Source organism: Pseudophryne corroboree, chromosome 8 (genome assembly GCF_028390025.1).
Source record: "Pseudophryne corroboree isolate aPseCor3 chromosome 8, aPseCor3.hap2, whole genome shotgun sequence".
Lineage (NCBI taxonomy): Eukaryota > Metazoa > Chordata > Amphibia > Anura > Myobatrachidae > Pseudophryne > Pseudophryne corroboree.
The window spans coordinates 91,699,965-91,724,578 of NC_086451.1; the positions used below are offsets into that span (position 1 = coordinate 91,699,965).

The 24,614-nt window shown below is 48.7% G+C and overlaps 1 protein-coding gene across 1 annotated transcript; it reads right to left on the minus strand.

Annotated features, from left to right (window-relative positions):
• Window positions 1–18,144: 18,144 nt before the first annotated feature.
• On the minus strand, window positions 18,145–19,794 carry LOC134947519 (protein kinase C delta type-like). Its single transcript, XM_063935575.1, has one exon. It carries the CDS (start codon window positions 19,701–19,703, stop codon window positions 18,255–18,257), a length of 1,449 nt encoding a protein of 482 aa, XP_063791645.1. The 5' UTR covers window positions 19,704–19,794; the 3' UTR covers window positions 18,145–18,254.
• Between the last annotated feature and the right edge of the window lie 4,820 nt (window positions 19,795–24,614).

Here is a 24,614-nt window from a genome sequence, read left to right on the forward strand (position 1 = left end):
AGGCCCACTGCCACTACCCCAGCTCACAGGTTTGAGACTCCCTGCCAGATCACCCGCCGTTATCTAGGCTCACAGGCCAGAGCCCGCACCATTCTCCCGGCTCGCACTCCAAGGTCTCCACTGCTATCTCGGTCATAGACCAGAAGCCCTAGAAGCTGTCTTGGCTCACAGGCTGGAAACCCCCCACTGCTGTCTGTCACTGTATTACAGCAGAGAGGCAATGCACTTGAACCAAAAGGGATGGGAAGGCCACTGGAATGCTGTAAGAGGAAAAAAATAAATTCCTGTCTACAGCAGCTCAGCGGGTAGCCCGGTGGCAGGCCACCTACTCTGTCCGGGTCCAGGACTCTAGTCCCAGCAGTCCCCCCCTAATGGTGGCCCTGCACACATACCGGGGTCACACACACATGCTTACACTCACAGACACTCATACACACTCCACAATACTGCACACTCTCTACCGCTGTAGAAGACCCGGTTTCCAACGCTGGATAAAGATGACAACACTTCAGAAAGGTGAGTAATTACTGACTAATTAAGCTAATTTGAAACTTCATATTGCCTAATTAGTCCACAGTGGGGGGAGCTGCCAGGGTGCCAGAGCAGGTCCAGGTGATTTTTCCTAAAAATATAATGATTTTAGGATAAATCAGAATGGCTCTGGAGATGCGTGAAAAAAAGGTGAAATGATTTCTATAGAAATCACCGACCCCCATATTCAGTCCTGCAATTGAATGCCAAAACCCACCCAGTGCCTCACGTTTTTGTTTTTTTTATTTCTCACCCGCAATTGGATTTTCATTTGGATTTTATAACAACATGAGAAGGTGAATAAAGCTGGTTATCAGGAAGCTCCACTATCAGCAGTCTACTGAGTCTCTTTTGTGTGCACATGTAAATCAGTGTGAGCAGGGGAGTAATGCAATGTAGTAACAATATGTGACAGGTAGGGGGCAGCCTATCAGATACACTTAAAGTAGCAGGATAAAAAAAGGGATCACAAAGTCAAGAGCGGTTCTTGGCGCGGGCAAGTAGTGCCTGCGCCTGGGGTGCTGCGGGTGTGGCCGCAGTCACTCCCCAGGTCCCCACCACCTACCCACACCTCACATCCCACTCCCCAGCTACAGCAGACGTTGTGGGTTGTGTGGGCACCCACTGCAGCCAGCTCTCCCGTCATGACGTCTCTCCCATAGAGAGGAGCGGGAGGCCAGACGGAGCAGCAGCAGTGGTCGGGAGCGGGAGCGGGGATGGTAAGTATTGTTTTTTGTTTATTTTTTGTGTTTGTAACCGGCTACTAGGGGGCACAGCTACAGGGGGCACAACTACTGGGGCAAATCTGCTGGGGGCATAGCTACAGGGGGCAAATCTACGCTACAGGAGGCACAGCTACAGGGGTTATAACTACTGGGGGCACAACTACTGAGGGAATAACTATGGCCACGCCCTTCCACTATGAAGCCACGTCCCCAATTTTTGCCGTGCACCTTTGGCATGCACAAACTGTTTTTTTTTCACGGAAGGGGGGGGGGGGGGCAGTGGAAACTTTCGCCCTGGGTGCCGCAAAGTGTAGAACCGGCCCTGCAAATAGTAACAATATTTCTCTAACGTCCTAAGTGGATGCTGGGGACTCCGTAAGGACCATGGGGAATAGCGGCTCCGCAGGAGACTGGGCACATCTAAAGAAAGCTTTAGGACTAACTGGTGTGCACTGGCTCCTCCCCCTATGACCCTCCTCCAAGCCTCAGTTAGATTTCTGTGCCCGACGAGAAGGGTGCACACTAGGGGCTCTCCTGAGCTTCTTAGTGAAAGTTTTAGTTTAGGTTTGTTATTTTCAGTGAGACCTGCTGGCAACAGGCTCACTGCATCGAGGGACTAAGGGGAGAAGAAGCGAACTCACCTGCGTGCAGAGTGGATTGGGCTTCTTGGCTACTGGACATTAGCTCCAGAGGGACGATCACAGGCCCAGCCTGGATGGGTCCCGGAGCCGCGCCGCCGGCCCCCTTACAGAGCCAGAAGAGCGAAGAGGTCCGGAAAAATCGGCGGCAGAAGACGTTCCTGTCTTCAATAAGGTAGCGCACAGCACTGCAGCTGTGCGCCATTGCTCTCAGCACACTTCATACTCCGGTCACTGAGGGTGCAGGGCGCTGGGGGGGGCGCCCTGAGACGCAATAAAACATGATAAAAATACCTTATATGGCGAAAAATACATCACATATAGCTCCTGGGCTATATGGATGCATTTAACCCCTGCCAGAATATACAGAAAAACGGGAGATAAGGCCGCCAAAAAGGGGGCGGAGCCTATCTCCTCAGCACACTGGCGCCATTTTCCCTCACAGCTCAGTTGGAGGGAAGCTCCCTGGCTCTTCCCTGCAGTCACTACACTACAGAAAGGGTTAAAAAAAAGAGAGGGGGGCACTAATTAGGCGCAGTATTAAAACATACAGCAGCTATAAGGGGAAAAACACTTATATAAGGTTATCCCTGTATATATATATATATATATATATATATATATATATAGCGCTCTGGTGTGTGCTGGCATACTCTCCCTCTGTCTCCCCAAAGGGCTAGTGGGGTCCTGTCCTCTATCAGAGCATTCCCTGTGTGTGTGCTGTGTGTCGGTACGTTTGTGTCGACATGTATGAGGAGAAAAATGATGTGGAGACGGAGCAGAGTGTCTGTAACAGTGATGTCACCACCTAGGGGGTCGACACCTGAGTGGATGTACTGTTGAAAATTACGTGACAGTGTCAGCTCTGTATAAAAAAACAGTGGTTGACATGAGACAGCCGGCTACTCAGCTTGTGCCTGTCCAGAGAGTCCTCGGCTCTCTCTGGGTGTTCATGTCCCCTCCCACACTGTCCTCAGGTCAGCTCTATAGCAGTCTTCCGACTGATTTTACAACTACTTTGTGTACTGGATTGGATGGGAGATTTCTGGAGAAACGATCACTAGATGTTTATGCTGATTATACATCTAAATCTGGTACGCCTAATAAGGTTTTTTTGGGGGAGATTATTATTTACCCTGAAATACTACGCCATGTGGCGATTCCGTCTTCTCTGATTTTTAGATGGTGTTGCTAGCAAGAAATATCCTGACTGACATCTATTTATTTGACGTGGTTTAAAGAAATCATCTGGTACGCATTTATATATTTCACTACAGTGTCATCCAACACATATAAAACTTACTGCACCATAGGCGCTTGTTCTTCTCCTCTTTTTGCTACAGAATCCATGCCATATACCTTTGGTATACTGAGGAACTGAGCTGCCGCCCTGAAGAGTGGAGGGTGCCTATTAAGACTTATTTAAGCCTATAAGACTGTGTTATTAGCCATTTGAGGCTATTGTATCAGCAATTTTACATATACGGAAAAGGATTCCACTTTACGGTCGATCCCTGAAGAAGCGCACTAGTCTATACATTTTTTTCTACTTACATACAGAGGTTCAAATTCAAGATTGAGTCACTCAGAGCAGTGATTGCGAACCTGGAAGAAGGGGACTACAGGATGTCTCGGGACATCAAGGATGCTTACCTTCATGTCAAAATTTACCCTTCTCACCAAGGGTACCTCAGGTTATGGTACAGAACTGTCACTATCAGTTCAGACGCTGCCGTAGGGATGGTCCACGGCACCCCGGGTCTTTACCAAGGTAATGGCCGAAATTATATCCCTTCGAAGGAAGGGAATTTTAGTTATCCCTTACTTGGACGATTCCCTGATAAGGGTAAGATCCAGGGAACAGTTGGAAGTCGGTGTAGCACTATCTCAGGTAGTGTTGCGGCAGCACGATTGGATTCTCAATATTCCAAAATCGCAGCTGGTTCCGACGACTTGTCTTCTGTTTCCTAGGGATGTTCCTGGACACAGTCCAGAAAAAAGGTGTTTCTCCCGGAAGAGAAAGCCAGGGAGTTATCCGATCTAGTCAGGAACCTCCTAAAACCGAACCAAGTCTCAGTGCATCAATGCACAAGGGTTCTGGGTAAAAATGGTGGCTTCCTACGAAGCAATCCCATTCGTTAGATTCCACGCAAGAACTTTCCAGTGGAACCTACTGGACAAATGGTCCGGGTCGCATTTTCAGATGCATCAGCGGATAACCCTGTCACCAAGGACAAGGGTATCCATCATGTGGTGGCTGCAGAGTGCTCATCTTCTAGAGGGCAGCAGATTCGGCATTCAGGACTGGGTCCTGGTGACCACGGATGCCAGCCTGCGAGGCTGGGGAGCAGTCACACAGGGAAGGAATATCCAGGGCTTAGGGTCAAGCCTGGATACATCACTTCACATAAATATCCTGAAGCTAAGGGCCATTTACAATGCTCTAAGCTTAGCAAGACCTCTGCTTCAAGGTCAGCCGGTGTTGATCCAGTCGGACAACATCATGGCAGTCACCCACGTAAACAGACAGGGTGGCACAAGAAGCAGGAGGGCAATGGCAGAAGCTGCAGGGATTCTTCGCTGGGCGGAAAATCATGTGATAGCACTGTCAACAGTATTCATTCCGGGAGTGGACAACTGGGAAGCAGACTTCCTCAGCACGACCTCCACCCGGGAGAGTGGGGACTTCACCCAGAAGTCGTCCACATGATTAAAAAACTCGACAGGTATTGCGCCAGGTCAAGAGACCCTCAGGCAATAGTTGTAGACGCTCTGGTAACACCGTGGGTGTACCAGTCAGTGTATGTGTTCCCTCCTCTGCCTCTCATACCCAAGGTACTGAGATTGATAAGATGGAGAGGAGAAAGCACTATATTCGTGGCTCCGGATTGGCCAAGAAGGACTTGGTAACCGGAACTTCAAGAGATGCTCACGGAGGATCCGTGGCCTCTACCTCTAAGAAGGGACCTGCTCCAGCAAGGACCCTGTCTGTTCCAAGACTTACCGCGGCTGCGTTTGACGGCATGGCGGTTGAACGCCGGATCCTGAAGGAAAAAAGGCATTCCGGATGAAGTCATCCCTATCCTGATCAAAGCCAGGAAGGATGTAACCGCAAAAACATTATCACCGCAATTGGAGAAAATATGTTGCGTGGTACGAGGCCAGTAAGGCCCGACGGAGGAAATTCAACTGGGTCGATTCCTACATTTCCTGCAAACAGGAGTGTCTATGGGCCTGAAATTGGGGTCCATTAAGGTTAAAATTTCGGCCCTGTCAATTTTCTTCCAAAAAGAACTAGCTTCAGTCCCTGAAGTTCAGACGTTTGTAAAAGGGGTACTGCATATACAGCCTCCTTTTGTGCCTCCAGTGGCACTTTGGGATCTCAATGTAGTTTTGGGTTCCAAAAGTCACATTGGTTTGAACCACTTAAAACTGTGGAGTTAAAATATCTCACATGGAAAGTGGTCATGCTGTTGGCCCTGGCCTGGGCCAGGCGCGTGTCAGAATTGGCGGCTTTATCCTGAAAAAGCCCTTATCTGATTTTATCTGATTTTCGATTCGGACAGGGCGGAATTGAGGACTCGTCCTCAGTTTCTCCCCAAGGTGGTTTCAGCGTCTCACCTGAACCAACCTATTGGTGGTGCCTGCGGCTACTAGGGACTTGGAGGCCTCCAAGTTGCTAGACGTTGTCAGTGCCCTGAAAATATATGTTTCCAGGACGGCTGGAGTCAGGAAATCTGACTCGCTGTTTATCCTGTGTGCACCCAACAAGCTGGGTGCTCCTGCTTCTAAGCAGACTATTGCTCGTTGGATTTGTAGTACAATTCAGCTTGCACATTCTGTGGCAGGCCTGCCACAGCCAAAATCTGTAAATGCCCACTCCACAAGGAAGGTGGGCTCATCTTGGGCGGCTGCCCGAGGGGTCTCGGCTTTACAACTTTGCCGAGCAGCTACTTGGTCAGGAGCAAATACGTTTGTAAAATTCTACAAAATTGATATCCTGGCTGAGGAGGACCTGGAGTTCTCTCATTTGGTGCTGCAGAGTCATCCGCACTCTCCCGCCCGTTTGGGAGCTTTGGTATAATCCCCATGGTCCTTACGGAGTCCCCAGCATCCACTTAGGACGTTAGAGAAAATAAGAATTTACTTACCGATAATTCTATTTCTCATAGTCCGTAGTGGATGCTGGGCGCCCATCCCAAGTGCGGATTGTCTGCAATACTTGTACATAGTTATTGTTACAAAAATCGGGTTATTATTGTTGTGAGCCATCTTTCAGAGGCTCCTCTGTTATCATGCTGTTAACTGGGTTCAGATCACAGGTTATACGGTGTGATTGGTGTGGCTGGTATGAGTCTTACCCGGGATTCAAAATCCTTCCTTATTGTGTACGCTCGTCCGGGCACAGTATCCTAACTGAGGCTTGGAGGAGGGTCATAGGGGGAGGAGCCAGTTAGTCCTAAAGCTTTCTTTAGATGTGCCCAGTCTCCTGCGGAGCCGCTATTCCCCATGCTCCTTACGGAGTCCCCAGCATCCACTACGGACTATGAGAAATAGAATTATCGGTAAGTAAATTCTTATTTTAACTTCCTCCCATGCATCTAAACTCGATAACACATTGATAGGTGACCCTCCTAACCTCCACATGCACCAGAGCAGCCTAGGAGTTGGGTAGGATAACCCTCCTGCCCGGAACCCCATCTAACAGTACAGCCCCCCGGGCTAAACAGGATGACTATACTAGAATGAGGGGGGGGAGGGGGGGGGAGTAAGAGGAAGGGGGCAGGCAGGTTCACATCACGGCTCTAGCCACCTGTGCGGCTCTTCGCTCACACATGAATCCTGGTTCCGCTACGGAAGGGGTGGGGTGAATTGCTCCAGAGGGCTCCTGACATTGTGCTGGGGGCGCCTTGTCACCCACGTCTCCTGGATGCTGAAGGAGCCGCTCTGCTGGGAAGTTCCCCGGGGTCCGTCCACATCAGACGGCTCCTTCTCCAGTCCTCACCGTCAGCATTCTCCTCGCTGGGTGACTCTCTCTCTCTCTCCACTGTACTATCCCAGGGTCGGGTCCTCTTCTGGGTCTACTTCAAGCGGGGCTGTCCTGACTGATGCCTGTACTCTCCCCGTTCTTCACTCAGGGTCTCCTGGCAAGTCTTCTGCAGATGGGTAGGTGGGGTTATGCTCAGTCAGGGCTCCTCTGGTCAACGCTGGATCCTCTACGCTGCATGGGATCACCTCCAGCACCAGGGTTCTGCTCATCAGGCGCTGCTGTAGGCAGACCTTTCTCCGACAAAGGGGTCCTCAGAGCATACCCTGCAGTGGTGTAAATTATGCCCAGTCGCTAGGAGGCAAGTTAAAGATCGGTGCCTCCCCCCCACCCCCAAAAAAAAAAATTTAAAAAGAAAAAAAAGGACATAAATATGGTGCATATCTAGTCTACCTATACACATGCACAAATACACTAACGTATAATACGTCTCTATGGGATCCCAGCCGCTGGCTACATTTACCCAACCCGTTTCTATTGGACCTATTTACAGGATACCCCCCTGTTTTCGGGGGATACCCACAAAATTACAGCATCTCCTGAATATATCTAGGGGGGTTGGCTGCTGCCGATATTGGTGATATCTGCTAAAGTCCCCCGTGTTTGCCCACAAAAGAAGCACCTATTTCTATGCTTTTTGCTGAATTTATCCAGCTCTGTGGGGGACAGCAGCGTCCTGAGTCCTCACAGCTTACCTGCAACACAGCTGGGAGCACAGTACATGATAGGAGCTCCTCTGGGTAGTGAGTTGGCGGAAAGAGGTATCATCCCGACACTTGCCACGCTACTGGTCCGGGGTAACCAGCCCCGACCGCCGGTATTTCAGCTGGTGTGGGGATTCTGGCGTCCGTATCCTGTCCGCCGGGATCCCGACAGGCGGTAATTTGACTGCCTCCCCTCACCGCTGCCGCGGGGAAGATCACTTGATGAGCCTGAAGCACACAGAACCTAAGATTAGTGTCTCCATACTATCAGCTCCTGTCATGTGTTTGGGAGCTGATTGGCTGGCACCATTAATCATTCACAATGAGTTTTAATACTTGTTGATAAAAGTCCCCCTAGGGGCATTATGTGGGTGTAGCGGGAGCAGTGAGTGCCGCTCCGCCTACATCACACTCCCTGTATGGAGGCACTGATCAATGAGCTTCACGCTCTGAACAGGGGCAACCGCAGGATCTCTAAATGGGGGTTTCCGAGCCATGCCACCAGAGTAGGTATGACCAGCATGAAAGGAGCGTGAGTCAATCCCTATTCACACTAAGTGATATTGTGAACAATATCGCTCAGAAAAAGCTTTCTAGTGTGTACACTCACAGGGCCGGTTCTACCCCTTGTGGCGCCCAGGGCGAGAGATTCCACTGGCGCCCCCCCCCCCTATTGCAAAACAGTAAGTGTGCAGGGGGGGCTTCTTAGGGGAGGGGCGTGGCCAGTTATGCTCCCAGTAGCTGTGCCCCCCAGTTGATTTGCCCCCAGTAGCTGTGCCACCGCTTTATTTGCCCCCAGTAGCTGTGCCCCCTCTTTATTTGCCCCCAGTAGCTGTGCCCCCTCTTTATTTGCCCCCAGTAGCTGTGCCCCCTCTTTATTTGCCCCCACTAGCTGTGCCCCCTCTTTATTTGCCCCCTGTCGCTGTGCCCCCCCGCTTACAAACACACACACACAAAATAATAAAAACAATACTTACCACTGCCCCGCTCCTGCTGCTTCTTCTGCTGCTGCTCCGTCAGTCTGGCCGCCCGCTCGCTCCTCTCTGTGGGAGAGACGTCAATGACGTCTCTCCCATAGCGCCGCACAGACACTAGAGGTCAATAACGACCTCTAGTGTCTGTGCCTGGAGCCGGCTGCAGCGGACGCCCACACAGCCCACGGCGTCTGCTGCAGCCATGGAGCGGGGTGCGGGTAGGCGGCGGTGCCTGCGGGGTGACTGCGGCCGCACCCCCAGGCCGCAGCGCCCCGGGCAAAGGAACTGCTTGCCCGCTCCAAGAACCGCTCCTGTACACTCACTATCGCGACCTGCGCATGGTGTTAACGACCTCCTCATCCGTCTGCACTACTGCCAGCTGTTCACAGCACTCTTACCAAACTGCTCTCTTTCGCCACATGCTTAGTCCCGCAGCCAGTAACCCCCAAACCTCAAGCGTTAAATTAACAGTCCCATCAGCTCAACTTAAATGAGCAGAAACCACCACAGCCCCTCCCTCATACCACCACTAAATGAATAGCTCAGACTCGCCATTAAATGAATAACCCTCACCTTACTCCATCATTAAATTATTTATCCACCCCCTCATATTACATACAATGCTTGTTCTGCCAGTGTCAATAGAAAAATATTAATTCATGTTGAAAATATTAAATTCCAATAATAAAAGGGGATGGTGTGTCAGCAGCAGCAAAAAAAGGGTCTGGGCCCATCAAGGAAATGAAAGAAACGACAGAATAAACACCAATTATGCAGCGTGCCATTAAAGGAATACTATAATGCTTAAAATCAATATTCACAAATGCCAAGGATAAAATGATCAACAGCGTCATAAAAATAATACACAGAAAAAGAATATACTAATTGGAACACAAATCTTGCTTGGAATAGATATAAATCCCAATTACTGTTTATTAAAACAGATATCTACACAAGTTACTGATATTAATGTTAAACCCTGGCTGCAAGGTGTACAGGGAACTCTGCAGAATAGTATATCAGTTCATATGCGCACGCGGGGAGGGGGGGGGGGTTCCGAGTACCTGGAAACACCCACCCTGCCCACTGATCAAGTAGTAGATGGGGAGCTCAGGCAGGCTGTGTTTGTAGTGCGGAATCACTGTATCTCTCTTCCCTTACATCCTGCATTAGCCGCACCTATCCCCCTCTTCCTTCAGCCTCCCGTGTCAGCGTTATCCCCTCGTCGTCCTGCGTCTCAGCCTATCCCCCTTCTCCTCCCGTGTCAGTCTAACCCCTTCGTCCTCCCACATCTCAGCCTATCCCCTCCTCCCCCTGCCTCCCGTGTCAATGTTATATCCTCATCCTCAGACACACACACACACACACACACACACACACAGACAGACATTCAAAACGCGACGCCATCCACCCATAAACATAAAAAATATATATCATTTTGCATGCAGGTTCTCCCGGCAAGGGGGTGTGACCTCACTAAAATGGGCGTAGTCTCACTAAAATGAGTGAGGCCTTGCAGGAAAAGACTACCCTACACCCCAGTTTTTGACCCTGCAACAACAGACCTCAGCCACCACAGTAAAATATTCCACCATATTAAGCCCCACACAGTAATGCCCCTTGCACCACATTATGCCACACACTGCAATGCCCGTGATACATTATGCCCCACAGTAAAGCTCCTAATTACTTTTAAATTACCTGCTTGTTACCTGGGGTTTCATGCATTGGGTGTCATGCTCGTTGCCAGGGGTTTCATGCGCTTGTGTGTCATTCTCGTTGCCAGGGGTTTCATGCGCTGTGTGTTATGCTCATTGTCAGGGGTGTATACTCGCTGGCGGGCACCTTTGGTGCCTTTTGTACTATACATGGGATAAAAGATTACTCAGTAGATGGCATGACATTTGTCCAATACTACATCCAAATAGAGATATAAATGCAAACTGAAGGATATGAGTTTTAATATACACGCAAAAAAAGATATGTATGTGAATAATGTGCATTTGTACATTATTCTATCGTTGGTAATCAACACATGCACAGGAACAGGATCCTTACTGATGGCAATAAGAATTCCCCTGACTAACTAGAATCCAATACTTTTTAGTGCTGTGTGCAAGAAACTGCATCACCCCCCCAAATCCCTCAATATTTAAAATAGGACCAGGGTGTGCAACAAACACATAGGGCTGTTGCTTCATGGGGAAGGGTCGTGGCCACAAAATAATACCAATTCATATTACGCTGCACAGTAGTCTCCATTCTTCAAATGGCGCTGCACAATAGCGTCACTTACACACCAGGTGGAGCCCCTATCACATATTACGTCAGGCAGAGCCCACTTTTACGCATTACGGCAAGCAGGGCCCCCTTTTATACATTACGGCAGGCAGAGCCCCCTTTTACACATTACGGCAGGCAGAGCCCCCTTTTACACATTACGGCAAGCAGGGCCCCCTTTTATACATTACGACAGGCAGAGCCCCCTTTTACACATTACGGCAGGCAGAGCCCCCTTTTACACATTACGGCAAGCAGAGCCCCATTTTACACAGTATGGCAGGCAGAGCCCCCTTTTACACATTGCGGCAGGCAGAGCCCCCTTTTATACAGTACGGCAGGCAGAGCCCCCTTTTACACATTGCGGCAGGCAGATCCCCCTTTTACACATTACGGCAGGCAGAGCCCCCTTTTACACAGTACGGCAGGCAGAGACCCCTTTTACATATTGCGGCAGGCAGAGACCCCTTTTACACATTGCGGCAGGCAGAGATCCCTTTTACACATTGCGGCAGGCAGAGACCCCTTTTACACAGTATGGCAGGTAAAGTCGCCTTTTTTCACATTACAGCAAGTAGTACACTGATGGTCATGGGACACGGCTGGGGCCGCATCTGAAGTCAGATGAGGCGTTACAAATTGAATAGGCTTCTGGTGGATTGGTCCGGTGGCAGCGGCACACTGTGGTCCTTCTGTGACAGCAGGTGCCCGTTGGCAAATGGTTATGCCAGGAGTTAAACCACTGCCCCCCATCCAAATGCCGAGGCTCCTCGCGCTGTGGAGTTGAGCACTGGGCAGGCTGGGGGAGACATAATCATGTCTCTCCCTGAACTCTGAAGACACGGCAGGGAGCGGAGCATCCGGGGAGAAGCTGTAGCGCTACCTTGTATGTAATGGTGTGCTCGGCGGAGAAGGAGCAGAGCACACCACTACATGAGGGACAACCGGCAGCGCTGCAACTAATGGCGGCAGTGTGGCGTTAAGCGGCCGTGTGGGTGATGCCAGACGGTGTGCCCACATGGCACATGCGCTGTGGGCAAGGCATCGCTGGCATGCCGCTAGTTACAGCCCTGTAAAGAGGATCTGTGTCCCACAATTATAAAGAGTCTGTAAAAAAAAAAATGGGGGGGGGGTCGCCAATTCTCTCTCTGGCACAGGGCACCAAAAAGTCTAGTTATGGCTCAGGTAACTGCACAATAACAGGGTAGCAGCAACAACTAATGAGCCACCCACTCTGAGCTAGGCAGCCAGGGAGCAGAGCAGACCCAGTCACAAAGTAAATACTCTCACAGATGTACACGTGTCGCATATCAAATTAATCAGTGCTGCCCTGTCAAGCAGTTTGTCACATTGCATAATATATATATATATATATATATATATATATATTTCTCTGATGTCCTAGTGGATGCTGGGTACTCTGTAAGGACCATGGGGAATAGACGGGCTCCGAAGGAGACTGGGCACTCTAAAAGAAAGATTAGGTACTATATCTGGTGTGCACTGGCTCCTCCCTCTATGCCCCTCCTCCAGACCTCAGTTAGAATCTGTGCCCGGCCAGAGCTGGATGCACCTAGTGGGCTCTCCTGAGCTTACTAGTAAAGAAAGTATTTGTTAGGTTTTTTATTTTCAGTGAGATCTGCTGGCAACAGACTCACTGCTACGTGGGACTGAGGGGAGAGAAGCGAACCTACCTGCTTGCAGCTAGCTTGGGCTTCTAAGGCTACTGGACACCATTAGCTCCAGAGGGATCGAACACAGGCCCAGCCTCGGTCGTCCGGTCCCGGAGCCGCGCCGCCGTCCCGGTAGCGCACAGCACTGCAGCTGTGCGCCATTGCTCCCACAGCACACCACACACTCCGGTCACTGATGGGTGCAGGGCGCTGGGGGGGGGCGCCCTGGGCAGCAATTAGATTACCTTATTGGCAAAAAGGCACATAATACAGTCTAATAAACTGTATATGTGCAATAACCCCCGCCATTAACTATTTAAAAAACGCGGGAGAAGCCCGCCGCGGAGGGGGCGGGGCTATCTTCCTCAGCACACCAGCGCCATTTTCTCTTCACAGCTCCGCTGGAAGGACGCTCCCCAGATTCTCCCCTGCAGTTTCCAGACTTCAAGGGTAAAAAAGAGAGGGGGGGCACATAAATTTAGGCGCAAACTGTGTATAATAAGCAGCTATAGGGGAAAAATCACTCAGTATAGTGTACATCCCTGTATTATATAGCGCTGTGGTGTGTGCTGGCATACTCTCTCTCTGTCTCCCCAAAGGACTTTGTGGGGTCCTGTCCTCTGTCAGAGAATTCCCTGTGTGTGTGCGGTGTGTCGGTACGGCTGTGTCGACATGTTTGATGAGGAGGCTTACGTGGAGGCGGATCAGGAGCCGATAAGTGTGATGTCGCCCCCTGCGGGGGCCGACACCAGAGTGGGTGGATATGTGGAAGGTATTAACCGACAGTGTCAACTCCTTCCATAAAAGGTTCGATGACGTAACAGCTTTGGGACAGCCGGCTTCTCAGCCCGCGCCTGCCCAGGCGTCTCAGAGGCCATCAGGGGCTCAAAAACGCCCGCTACCTCAGATGGCAGACACAGATGTCAACACGGAGTCTGACTCCAGTGTAGACGAGGATGAGACAAATATACAGTCCACAAGGGCCATCCGATACATGATTACGGCAATGAAAAATGTGTTGCACATTTCTGATATTAACCCGGTTACCACTAAAAAGGGTATTATGTTTGGGGAGAAAAAGCAGCCAGTGACTTTTCCCCCATCTGAAGAGTTAAATGAATTGTGTGAAGAAGCGTGGTGTTCCCCAGATAAGAAATTAGTGATTTCTAAGAGGTTACTGATGGCGTACCCTTTCCCGCCAACGGACAGGTTACGTTGGGAAACATCCCCTAGGGTGGACAAAGCGCTCACACGCTTATCAAAAAAGGTGGCACTGCCGTCTCAGGATACGGCCGCCTTAAAGGAACCTGCAGATAGAAAGCAGGAGGCTATCCTGAAGTCTGTGTATACACACTCAGGTACTATACTGAGACCTGCAATTGCTTCAGCATGGATGTGTAGTGCTTCAGCAGCTTGGTCCGATACCCTGTCAGATAACATTGATTCCCTCGACAGGGATACTATTTTGCTAACCACAGAGCATATAAAAGACGTCGTCTTATATATGAGGGATGCACAGAGGGACATTTGCCGGCTGGCATCTAGAATTAATGCAATGTCCATTTCTGCCAGGAGGGTGTTATGGACTCGGCAGTGGACAGGTGATGCTGATTCTAAAAGGCACATGGAGGTTTTGCCTTATAAGGGTGAGGAATTGTTTGGGGATGGTCTCTCGGACCTCGTTTCCACAGCAACAGCTGGGAAGTCGACTTTTTTACCTCAGATTCCCTTACAGCCGAAGAAAGCACCGTATTATCAGGTACAGTCCTTTCGGCCTCAGAAAGGCAAGCGGGCCAGAGGCGCGTCCTTTCTGCCCAGAGGCAGGGGTAGAGGGAAAAAGCTGCACCAGACAGCCAGTTCCCAGGAACAAAAATCTTCCCCTACTTCCACTAAGTCCACCGCATGACGCTGGGGCTCCACAGGTGGAGCCAGGTGCGGTGGGGGCGCGTCTCCGGAACTTCAGCGACCAGTGGGTTTGCTCACAGGTGGATCTCTGGGTTCTACAAGTGGTTTCTCAGGGATACAAGCTGGAGTTCGAGGCGACTCCCCCTCGCCGTTACCTCAAATCAGCCTTGCCAGCTGCTCCCAGGAAAAGGGAGGTAGTACTGGCGGCAATTCACAAGCTGTACCTTCAGCAGTTGATAATCAAAGTTCCCCTCCTTCAACACGGACGGGGTTACTATTCCACAATGTTTGTGGTCCCGAAACCAGACGGTTTGGTGAGACCCATTCTAAATTTGAAATCCTTGAACACTTATATAAGGAAGTTCAAGTTCAAAATGGAATCGCTCAGGGCGGTTATTGCAAGCCTGGAAGAGGGGGATTTTATGGTGTCGCTGGACATCAAGGATGCTTACCTACATGTCCCCATTTACCCACCTCACCAGGAGTACCTCAGGTTTGTGGTACAAGACTGTCATTACCAATTCCAGACGTTGCCGTTTGGTCTGTCCACGGCACCGAGGGTATTTACCAAGGTAATGGCCGAAATGATGATACTCCTTCGAAAGAAGGGAGTTATAATTATCCCGTACTTGGACGATCTCCTTATAAAGGCGAGGTCCAAGGAGCAGTTGTTAGTCAGCGTAGCACTATCTCGGGAAGTGCTACAACAGCACGGCTGGATTCTGAATATCCCAAAGTCGCAGCTAATTCCTACGACGCGTCTGCTGTTCTTGGGCATGATTCTGGACACAGAACAGAAGAAGGTGTTTCTCCCGGAGGAGAAGGCCCAGGAATTATCATCTCTGGTCAGGGACCTCCTGAAACCAAAACAGGGGTCGGTGCATCACTGCACGCGAGTCCTGGGAAAAATGGTAGCTTCTTACGAGGCAATTCTCTTCAGCAGGTTCCATGCAAGGATCTTCCAGTGGGATCTGTTGGACAAGTGGTCCGGATCGCATCTTCAGATGCATCTGTTGATCACCCTGTCCCCGAGGGCCAGGGTGTCTTTGCTGTGGTGGCTGCAGAGTGCTCATCTTCTCGAGGGCCGCAGATTCGGCATACAGGACTGGGTCTTGGTGACCACGGATGCGAGCCTCCGAGGTTGGGGGGCAGTCATTCAGGGAAGAAACTTCCAAGGCCAGTGGTGGAGTCAGGAGTCTTCCCTACACATAAATATTCTGGAACTAAGGGCCATTTACAATGCCCTGAGTCAAGCAGAACCCATGCTTCAAAACCAACCGGTGCTGATTCAGTCAGACAACATCACGGCGGTCGCCCATGTAAACCGACAGGGCAGCACAAGAAGCAGGATGGCAATGGCAGAAGCCACAAGGATTCTTCGATGGGCGGAGAATCACGTGCTAGCACTGTCAGCAGTGTTCATTCCGGGAGTGGACAACTGGGAAGCAGACTTCCTCAGCAGACACGACCTCCACCCGGGAGAGTGGGGACTTCACCCAGAAGTCTTCAAGCTGATTGTAAATCGTTGGGAAAGGCCACAGGTGGACATGATGGCGTCCCGCCTCAACAAAAAGCTAAAAAGATATTGCTCCAGGTCAAGGGACCCTCAGGCGATAGCTGTGGACACTCTAGTGACACCGTGGGTGTACCAGTCGGTTTATGTGTTCCCTCCTCTTCCTCTCATACCCAAGGTACTGAGGATAATAAGAAAAAGAGGAGTAAGAACTATACTCATCGTTCTGGACTGGCCAAGAAGAACTTGGTACCCGGAACTTCAAGAAATGATCTCAGAGGACCCATGGCCTCTGCCGCTCCGACAGGACCTGCTACAGCAGGGGCCCTGTCTGTTCCAAGACTTACCGCGGCTGCGTTTGACGGCATGGCGGTTGAACGCCGGATCCTAATGGAGAAGGGCATTCCAGATGAAGTCATTCCTACGCTGATAAAAGCTAGGAAGGATGTGACAGCAAAACATTATCACCGCATATCGCGAAAATATGTTGCTTGGTGTGAGGCCAGGAAGGCCCCAACAGAGGAATTTCAGCTGGGTCAATTTCTGCACTTCCTACAGTCAGGAGTGACTATGGGCCTAAAATTGGGATCCATTAAAGTCCAGATTTCGGCCCTGCCTATTTTCTTTCAAAAAGAACTGGCTTCACTGCCTGAAGTTCAGACGTTTGTTAAGGGAGTGCTGCATATTCAGCCCCCTTTTGTGCCTCCAGTGGCACCTTGGGATCTCAACGTTGTGTTGGATTTCCTAAAATCACATTGGTTTGAGCCACTTAAGACCGTGGAGCTAAAATATCTCACGTGGAAGGTGGTCATGCTGTTAGCCTTAGCTTCGGCCAGGCATGTGTCAGAATTGGCGGCTTTGTTGTGTAAAAGCCCATATCTGATTTTCCATATGGACAGGGCAGAATTGAGGACTCGTCCCCAATTTATTCCTAAGGTGGTATCAGCGTTTCATTTGAACCAACCTATTGTGGTGCCTGCGGCTACTCGGGACTTGGAGGATTCCAAGTTGCTGGACGTAGTCCGGGCCCTGAAAATCTATGTTTCCAGGACGGCTAGAGTCAGAAAAACTGACTCTCTATTTATCCTGCATGCACCCAACAAGCTGGGTGCTCCTGCTTCAAAGCAGACTATTGCTCGCTGGATCTGTACCACGATTCAGCTTGCACATTCTGTGGCTGGACTGCCGCATCCTAAATCAGTAAATGCCCATTCCACGAGGAAGGTGGGCTCTTCTTGGGCGGCTGCCCGAGGGGTCTCGGCTTTACAACTCTGCCGAGCTGCTACTTGGTCGGGTTCAAACACTTTTGCAAAATTTTACAAGTTTGATACCCTGGCTGAGGAGGACCTTGAGTTTGCTCATTCGGTGCTGCAGAGTCATCCGCACTCTCCCGCCTGTTTGGGAGCTTTGGTATAATCCCCATGGTCCTTACGGAGTACCCAGCATCCACTAGGACGTCAGAGAAAATAAGAATTAACTCACCGGTAATTCTATTTCTCGTAGTCCGTAGTGGATGCTGGGAGCCCGTCCCAAGTGCGGACTTTCTGCAATACATGTATATAGTTATTGCTTAACTAAAGGGTTATTGTTATGAGACATCTGTTAAATGAGGCTCAATTATTGTTCATACTGTTAACTGGGTATAGTTATCACAAGTTGTACGGTGTGATTGGTGTGGCTGGTATGAGTCTTACCCTGGATTCCAAATCCTTTCCTAGTAATGTCAGCTCTTCCGGGCACAGTTTCCCTAACTGAGGTCTGGAGGAGGGGCATAGAGGGAGGAGCCAGTGCACACCAGATGTAGTACCTAATCTTTCTTTTAAGAGTGCCCAGTCTCCTGCGGAGCCCGTCTATTCCCCATGGTCCTTATGGAGTACCCAGCATCCACTACGGACTACGAGAAATAGAATTACCGGTGAGTAAATTCTTATTATATATATAATGGATATATTTTGCATAATTTTATGCCTCTTGTTTTATTTATTTGCTAGCTGAAGTACCCGGCGTTGCCTGGGTTTATATTTTAAAAGTACTCAAGTTATTAATGAGTTGGATGTAATTGGCAACATTTTAAAAAGTAATTATCATCTTAGCAGCTCTTCCCACACACCCATGAGGTGGCTGCCTAATGTCGTTTTTTTTTTACTTGGGGTGTCGCCAGTAGCCCTAATCCCCATCTCTCAGTGCGTCCTCAGCCGAGGACACGGCAAGTAGGTGGCGGATGGTAGACGAAGCAGGTGACAGAGCTGTGCATCTCCAAGGTGTTAGCAGAGTTCGAGGCAGGCTTCAAGCAGGCCATAATCCTCTGGTGAGATAGGATCTTCTTCCATTGGCACATTATGATATGTTTCACTCCATTTAGGGCCAACAAATTGGATGTTATTAAAAATGCTTTGGTTCTTGGCAGCAATTGGCTTTTTTAATGCTTCACTGTTGGGCGCAGGAATTTGTTGTTTTTCATCTGCATCCATGGAGTTCTTGTGCGGTTTTACTGGGGATGCTGCTTTTCCAGTTTCTATCTTCTTCCAGTTAATTGAAGAGAAGAAGCGGTGTTTTCGCACATTGCCATTTACCCCATACCGGCAGGACTGGTTCTTGATCAGAAGTTTGGATATAAAGTCTTCTGTTACACGATCATCAAGCCCCGAGTATGTTGGTATTTGCGTCAGGATGTTTAGGAATATCTCTGCACGATTCTCTCCGGTAAAAGGGTACTTTCGTAGGGCAAGTAAATATAGCATAACACCAAATGCGAACCAATCTACAGCGGCATTGTATGACTGACGAGTTATAATTTCTGGAGCCATATAGCCAGGTGTCCCACCAAGTACTGTGGCATTTGTTTCTCCATATGCATTCAGTAGGGAGAGACCAAAGTCTGTGATCTTCACATGTCCTTCTTTGGTAAGCAAAACGTTACCCAATTTTAGGTCTCTGTGTATTATTCCTCTGGAATGCATGAACTGCAAGCCACAGACCAGCTCTGCCGCTATAAACTTTAGTGTGGTTAGGTCCAGCAAGTTCTCATCCCAAAAATGGGCTAGGTCTCCTCCGTCAGCCAGTTCCATTACACAGTATAGATAGTTCTCTGTGTGGAAGGCTGCATTTCCATGGATAAGAAAATTGCTTTCATTTGCCAACTGAAGGACCTGACTCTCGACCAAAATGTCCTGAGGGTCTATTGATGGTCTCTTCTTTATGGATTTTAGTAATGCTCTCTTCTTTAAGATCTTAACTGCCACTCTTTCATTACGAATAGCATCTGTCGCGAGCATCACTTTGCCAAAACCTCCCTTTCCAAGTAGCGAGTGAAAAGTAAATTTTTCCACTGTTAAGGGGACAGTGGCTTTGCATTTGCGGCTGGTGGGTAAAGTGCGACTCTCTTGTGCAATTTGCTGACCCGGTCGGATGTTTAGTTGGCCTGCCCAATGGCTGCATCCTTCCCCTGGATCTTGAACAATGTCCATGTTTCCCCTGTGCCAAAATCTGGGAAATCTGCTACATAAATGTAGGAGCTGATCTTTCTTCTTTTTCAGAAATCCCGAAAAACGGACCCAGCCTTTCTGTATACGTGCAAACAATGCATTTCTTCTCACCTTTCTCTTGGCAGCCTGCTTTTTTGCTCTTTTGCTCTGTCTCCTTCTCTTCTGCACCTGCTTGCCTTTGTATCTACGTACTTTCTCTTTAGCTTTCTTTCTCCTAGTCGTTCCCATGTTATGTCCAAAGACAAGAATAGGACTCAGAGAAAAAACAAACCAGCAATCACAAGATGTGTCTGCTGAGTGAAGTTCAGGGGCTTCAGCATCTGTCTAAGTAGCTACGGAATGTCATCCGTGACTGTGATGTCATCAGTAATTGTGATGTCACACTAGTGCAGCTGAGCTTAGTCCTAAAGGTCACCTACATTATGGCAGTTGATGTATATGAACGTTTCATCCTGTACAAATTGTAAACTTTTTAAGATACAGAGAAGGCAGGGTTGGGGGGGGGGGGGGGGGAAAATAGTTTAACTTTTTTTTTAACCATTTTTTATTAATGTTGTAATGAGAAAAAGTTTGAATCTTCACACGGAAGTTTCTGATTTTCATGGTTGCACATATAAATGAGTGTTAAAAACTTATGAAATCTATAGAGATGTAAATTTGAGAAGTCTTAATGTAAGTAAATATTAATCCATGGTTCTTGGCGTTACCTGAGGAGCACCAGTAGCAGATATGGTAAAAACGTAACAGGACCATTTTTGTAGTTTATTAAATTCTACACACTGGAGGTGCAATCCAGATTTGATCCAATTGTCCGTTTGGGAATTATAGTTAATGCTACACAAGCCACGCATTGGTAATGAAGTCATTATATCAACCCCCTTTTTATCCCCTTAGGGGAGGTTTATTAAAATTCTAACTATGCTGTATCAAAAAAGAGAGAGAAGGTTTTTCCACACCAGGATATAAATAGTTCTTTGTAGGGAATACTGGAACGATTAGGTCTCCATATTTTATCAAACCGTCCGTATTGGGTACAACCCACCAATTAACAGAATATGTTAAATTACGAACAAGGAAAAAGAATTGGGTTCAATTGGGTGCACTCCGTCCCTTAAATTAAATTGCTGTTAAAATAAATTTTATTAGTTTCAAAACAAGTATCAACAAAAATATTCAATTCAGCGGCCTGTATGGCCTGTAAATTATATTCTATGTTTATTATTTCTTTAGCCTATAATAGGTTGGTTGAGCGAAGTAAAGAAACTAGAAAAGAAAGTGGTGAAAGAAATAAATAGAAATGTGAATAAAGATTTAAAATTGTACTATGTGTCACGTCTCTTAATTGCCTTTTATATATAGAATTCCCATACGTATGCTACCAGTGAGTTGTATGCACAGGGTTAATAGCTGTGCTGTGTTGTATATAAAGATTTATAGTGTTTAATCCACAAACAGGAGAATAAGTATCCAGTTTATAGTATTATGGAACCCTCAATGGTTACATTATAAATGATACTTGTTACTTTGTATCAATAGTAATCACTTGAATTTTCTGGGTTGTAGCTCATACAGTATATGTAACAGCTGATGAATGTAGTTTTTTTTTTAAATGTTAATAATTAGCCTGTAGTCATGCAATGTTCAGCTTTAACGGCTCTAGTGGTTACACTTGGGATTATAGTTCCCAGCCACGGATCACACAGCTTTTATTATTTTGATATTATTATGGTCCACATGTAACAATAGTAATGTTAAATATAAATTCCTGCAGCCATACAATGATAATAGTGGTGATATTACGTACAAATTCCTGTTGTTACAGGTAATGTTAATCCAGACCTTGTTTAATAATTCTAACCATTCGTTTTTAATACTAAACAGGCTTTATTGTAAATAGCTACACTCCGCATTCATAAATGATACTGCGCTCTAGAATACACATAGGCCCTCATTCCGAGTTGTTCGCTCGCAAGGCGATTATAGCAGAGTTACACACGCTAAGCCGCCGCCTACTGGGAGTGAATCTAAACATCTTAAATGTGCGACCGATGTATTCGCAATATTGCGATCAAAACCGAGTTAGCAGTTTCTGAGTAACTCCAGACTTACTCTGCCTGTGCGATCAATTCAGTGCTTTTCGGTCCCGGCTGACGTCATAAACACACCCAGCGTTCGCCCAAGCACTCCCACCGTTTCTCCAGACACGCCTGCGTTTTTTCCGGAAACGGTAGCGTTTCCTGCCACACGCCCCTAAAACGCCGTACATCCGCCCAGTAACACCCATTTCCTGTCAATCACAATGCGTTCTCCGGAGCGACGAAAAAGCCGTGAGTAAAATTACTTTCTTCTTAGTAAAGTTACTTGACGCATGCGCAGTGCGAACATTACGCATGCGCACTAAGAGAATTCTCACTGCGATGCGATGAAAAATACCGAGCGAACAACTCGGAATGAGGGCCATAATTCTTTATATTAATATAAACATTTCTGTCACTGGTAAGGCATACATGTAGATATGTATTTGATGCACTACGTTCAGCGGGCGTCCCCGCTGTGCGGGGCCGTTGTGATCGGACCTCCTGCACACCGCTCAGATCCTACACGGCTGTCTCCGCCGCTATCTTAATAAAGACCGTGGTGAAGCACACGCACATGCAGAATTAGCTATTAGTAATACTGGGAATATGTGAATATATATTACATCTAGGGAGGCCAATCCCGGGATCGGGATCGGCGGGATCCCGGGATTTGGGCCCAAAAATGCCGGGATTTGAATACCGGGATTGGAGCATCCAATCCCGGGATTCACGGGATTACACTGCGCATGTGCGGGAGGGTGGGTGTGTAAGTAATACTACTTACAATTAGGCGGGCGGCAGCCATAGACAAATGCTGAACGCGGTGGCACTTCAAATGTGGCGCCAGCCACCAGCCAATCAGAGCTGGTGTACCGGCAGCCAATCAGGAAAGTTGCTGCTGCAGCAGCAGCCAATCAGGAGCGACTGCTGCGGCCGCTTCCCTGATTGGCTGCTGGTCCGCCAGCTCTGGTTGGCTGGCGGTCGGCTCTTCATTTGAAATGCCGCCGCGTTCAGTGTGTCCATGGCTGCCGCCCGCCTAATAGTAAGTGGTATTACTTACACCCACCCTCCCTCCGTGCAGTGCTAACAGCCTCCCTCCCGCACCACTACCTACACCCTCTCGCACCGATACCTACATCCTCCCGCCCAGCTACCTACACCCTCCCTCCCTTCCGCGCCGCTACCTACACCCTCCCGCACCGCTACCTACCCTCCAGCGCTGCTCCCTACACCCTTCTTCACTGATCCCTACTGCAATCCCAGGATCCCGGGAATCCCGGGATTGAGCGTTTTTCGATCCCGAATCCTGGGATTGAAAAAACGGCCCGGGATTGGCCTCCCTAATTATATCTAAGACGTGATACACTGTCCACCAATGCGCATTTTGCTCCGGTGTCGGGCTTCCTCAGGGCAGTAATGATTCGCGCCTGCTATCCGTGATAGCTATATAGGGGGAGATGTCCCGTGAAAGGTCGGTTCAAATCCCCTAAATCCAATCAAAAGTAAGTATTCAGGAGCCATAACGTTAGTCTGTTAATTGATAGTTGAGGAATGCAGTTACGAGTCTCCACTCTCTCCTAGCACTCGCATACTATATGCTGGGTCCCGTGATTTATAATGCTAACAGTCAGTCCCGGAGTATGTGTTGTTAATTTCATTCAGATATACTCCTTTTCTCTGACGTCCTAGTGGATGCTGGGAACTCCGTAAGGACCATGGGAAATAGCGGCTCCGCAGGAGACTGGGCACAAAAGTAAAAGCTTTTAGGTCACCTGGTGTGCACTGGCTCCTCCCCCTATGACCCTCCTCCAAGCCTCAGTTAGATTTTTGTGCCCGGCCGAGAAGGGTGCATGCTAGGTAGCTCTCCAGAGCTGCTTAGAGTAAAAGTTCTAAATAGGTTTTTTTATTTTCAGTGAGACCTGCTGGCAACAGGCTCACTGCATCGTGGGACTAAGGGGAGAAGAAGCGAACTCACCTGACTGCAGAGTGGATTGGGCTTCTTGGCTACTGGACATTAGCTCCAGAGGGACGATCACAGGTTCAGCCTGGATGGGTCCCGGAGCCGCGCCGCCGGCCCCCTTACAGAGCCAGAAGAGCGAAGAGGTCCGAAAAATCGGCGGCAGAAGACGTTCCTGTCTTCAATAAGGTAGCGCACAGCACTGCAGCTGTGCGCCATTGCTCTCAGCACACTTCACACTCCGGTCACTGAGGGTGCAGGGCGCTGGGGGGGGGCGCCCTGAGACGCAATAAAACATGTTTAAACCTTATATGGCTAAAGAAATACATCACATATAGCTCCTGGGCTATATGGATGCATTTCACCCCTGCCAGTTTTCCTAAAAAAGCGGGAGAAAAGGCCGCCGTGAAGGGGGCGGAGCCTATCTCCTCAGCACACAAGCGCCATTTTCCCTCACAGTTCCGCTGGAAGGAAGGCTCCCAGACTCTCCCCTGCAGTCCTGCTACAGAATCAGGGTAAAACAAGAGAGGGGGGGCACTAATTGGCAGAAAATACATATATAGCAGCTATAGAAGGGAGAAACACTTATATAAGGTTATCCCTGCATATATATAGCGCTCTGGTGTGTGCTGGCAAACTCTCCCTCTGTCTCCCCAAAGGGCTCGTGGGGTCCTGTCCTCTATCAGAGCATTCCCTCTGTGTATGCTGTGTGTCGGTACGATTGTGTCAACATGTATGAGGAGGAAAATGATGTGTAGGCGGAGCAATTGCCTGTAATAGTGATGTCACCCCCTCGGGAGTCGACACCTGACTAAATGGTCGTATGGAAGGAACAGACCCAGACACGGATACTGACTCCAGTGTCGACGGTGACGAGACAAACGTAATGTCCAGTAGGGCCACACGTTACATGATCACGGCAATGAAGGAGGCTTTGAACATTTCTGATACTACAAGTACCACAAAAAAGGGTATTATGTGGGGTGTGAAAAAACTACCCATAGTTTTTCCTGAATCAGATGAATTAAATGAGGTGTGTGACAAAGCGTGGGTTTCCCCCGATAAAAAAATGCTGATTTCTAATAAATTATTGGCATTATACCC

What these genes read in the sequence shown, in the direction of transcription:
- LOC134947519 (XM_063935575.1), bottom strand. Translation starts at nt 19,703, where the DNA reads ATGGGAACGACTAGGAGAAAGAAAGCTAAAGAGAAAGTACGTAGATAC.